Raw genomic sequence first — 2,512 nt, forward strand, 5'->3', positions numbered from 1 at the left:
GGGGTCAATTTACGGCCCCTGAATGAGGAAAAATGGGAAAAAAATGGTAAAAATGGGGAAAAAAATGGTAAAAGTGGGGAAAAAACGGGAAAAACGGGGTTGGGAAAATGAAAATCGGGGAATGGCACAAATTGGGAGGGTTTAGGGGTGGAAAATGGGGGGAAAATGAGGGGAAATTGGGAATCTTTCATAGGGAAATGGGGTAAAAATGGGGAATTTTTCACAGGGAAATGGGGAATTATGGGGTAAATGGGGTAAAAATGAGAATAGGGAATTTTCCATAGGAAAATGGGGTAAAAATGAGGGGAAATTGGGAATTTTTTATAGGGAAAAGGGGAATTATGGGGAAAATGGGGTAAAAATGAGAATAGGGAATTTTCCATAGGAAAATGGGGTAAAAATGAGGGGAAATAGGGAATTTTTCATAGGGAAATGGGGTAAAAATGGGGAATTTCTCACAGGGAAATGGGGAATTATGGGGAAAATGGGGTAAAAAAGAGAGGAAATAGGGAAAAATGCGAAATTAAAAGGAAGAAAAGAGAGAGTTTAAAGGAGAAAAGGAAAAGAATAAAGGGGAAATATTGAAGAGACTGAAGTGAGAAAAAAGAATTTAAAGGGAGAAAAAAGAAAAATTTAAAGGGGGAAAATAGAATTTAAAGGGAGAAAAAGAGGAATTTAAAGGGAGAAAAAAATGATTTTAAAGGGAGAAAAAAGAAGAATTTAAAGGAAAAAGAAAAATTTAAAGGCGGAAAATAGAATTTAAAGGGAGAAAAAAAGAAGAATTTAAAGGAAAAAAAAATAAATTTAAAGAGAGAAAATAACAAATTTAAAGGGAGAAAAAAAAGGATTTTAAAGGGAGAAAAAAGAGGAATTTAAAGGAAAAATAAAAATTTAAAGGGAACGCTGAGTAACAAAAAAAGAGAAAAGAGAAAATCCAAACTGGAACAAAACATGGGAAGGGAAAGGGTCCCGAAATTGCGGATTTTCAGCCCAAACTGACCCGTCCTGGTCCTTCTCCACCACCTTGAGCGCCTCGAGCGCCTGCAGCACCCGGCGGGCGACGGCGCCGGAGCCGCGGCTGAAATGGCTGGGCCGGACCCCGCGGCGCTGGCGACCCCCGTAAACCTTGGCCATGGAGCCCACGCCCGCCCCGCCCCGCAGGTACAGGTGTCGGGCTGTGGAGGCTGTGAGGAAACGGAAACAGCGTCAGGAACAACCAGAGAACACCCGGACAACACCCAGAGAACAGTGAGACAATGGGATAACAGCCAGAGAACACGCCCGCCCCGCCCCGCAGGTACAGGTGACGGGCTGTGGAGGCTGTGGGGAAATGGGATATGGGGTTAGGGACAACCGGAGAACACCCGGACAACACCCGGACAACACTGGGATAACACTGGGATAGCAGGGATAACGGGGAGAACACGCCCGCCCCGCCCCGCAGGTACAGGTGACGGGCTGTGGAGGCTGTGGGGAAATGGGGAACGGGGTTAGGAACAACCGGACAACAACCAGAGAACACCCGGAGAACACCGGGACAACACTGGGATAACCCTGGGATAGCAGGGATAACACCGGGATAACGGGGATCCCGCCCCGCAGGTACAGGTGACGGGCGGTGGAGGCTGTGGGGAAATGGGATATGGGGTTAGGAACAACCGGAGAACACCCGGACAACACCCAGAGAACACGGGGATAACACCGGGATAACGGGGAGAACACGCCCGCCCCGCAGGTACAGGTGACGGGCTGTGGAGGCTGTGAGGAAATGGGATATGGGGTTAGGAACAACCGGAGAACAACGGGACAACACCCGGAGAACACCCGGAGAACACCGGGAGAACACCGGGATAACCCCAGGGAGCCTCCCACAGACCCGACTGTGAAAACACCGGAGGTAACCGGGGCTGGGGGTACCCCAGGGACCCTCCCGGTGTCGATGTGACGGTGACAGTGTTGGTGTGATGGTGACAGTGACGGTGACAGTGACAGTGTTGGTACCCCGTGACGGTGTTGGTGACGGTGACAGTGTTGGTGTGATGGTGACGGTGACAGTGACAGTGTTGGTGTGACGGTGACAGTGTTGGTGTGATGGTGACGGTGACAGTGACAGTGTTGGTGTGACAGTGACAGTGTTGGTACCCCGTGACGGTGTTGGTGACGGTGACAGTGTTGGTGTGATGGTGACGGTGACAGTGACGGTGTTGGTGTGATGGTGACAGTGTGACGGTGACAGTGTTGGTGTGATGGTGACAATGACGGTGACAGTGACAGTGTCGGTACCGGACTCACCCGCCCGCGTGTAGAACCAGTTCTCGTCGTACGGCGCCAGCTCCTTGTGTTTGGCCAACTTGACGGTGTCGGCCCATTCGGGCACCTTCAGCTTCCCCGACCTGCGGGGACACGGCGGGGATGGGACCGGGAATTGTACCGGGATATCCACAGCGGGGATGGGACCGGGAATTGTACCGGGAACGGGAATATCCCGGGATATCCACACCGGGAATGGGAC

The 2,512-nt window shown here is 50.7% G+C and overlaps 1 protein-coding gene across 1 annotated transcript in view; it reads right to left on the bottom strand.

The window, feature by feature from the left end:
* Nucleotides 1–2: 2 nt before the first annotated feature.
* LOC130587413 (40S ribosomal protein S19) overlaps nt 3–2,512 on the bottom strand; it is a gene marked incomplete at its 3' end in the record, with an annotated part of 7,105 nt that continues 4,595 nt past the window's right edge. Inside the window, exons 3-5 of the mRNA XM_057388386.1 lie at nt 2,293–2,393; nt 1,001–1,184; nt 3–18 (exon numbers count right to left, since the gene is read on the bottom strand). Coding sequence (XP_057244369.1) covers nt 3–18; nt 1,001–1,184; nt 2,293–2,393 — 301 coding nt within the window. The remainder of the gene's footprint in view (nt 19–1,000; nt 1,185–2,292; nt 2,394–2,512) is intronic.

This window comes from Malurus melanocephalus, unplaced genomic scaffold (assembly GCF_030028575.1).
Source record: "Malurus melanocephalus ecotype Western Australia unplaced genomic scaffold, MMel_1.1 scaffold_1878, whole genome shotgun sequence".
NCBI lineage: Eukaryota > Metazoa > Chordata > Aves > Passeriformes > Maluridae > Malurus > Malurus melanocephalus.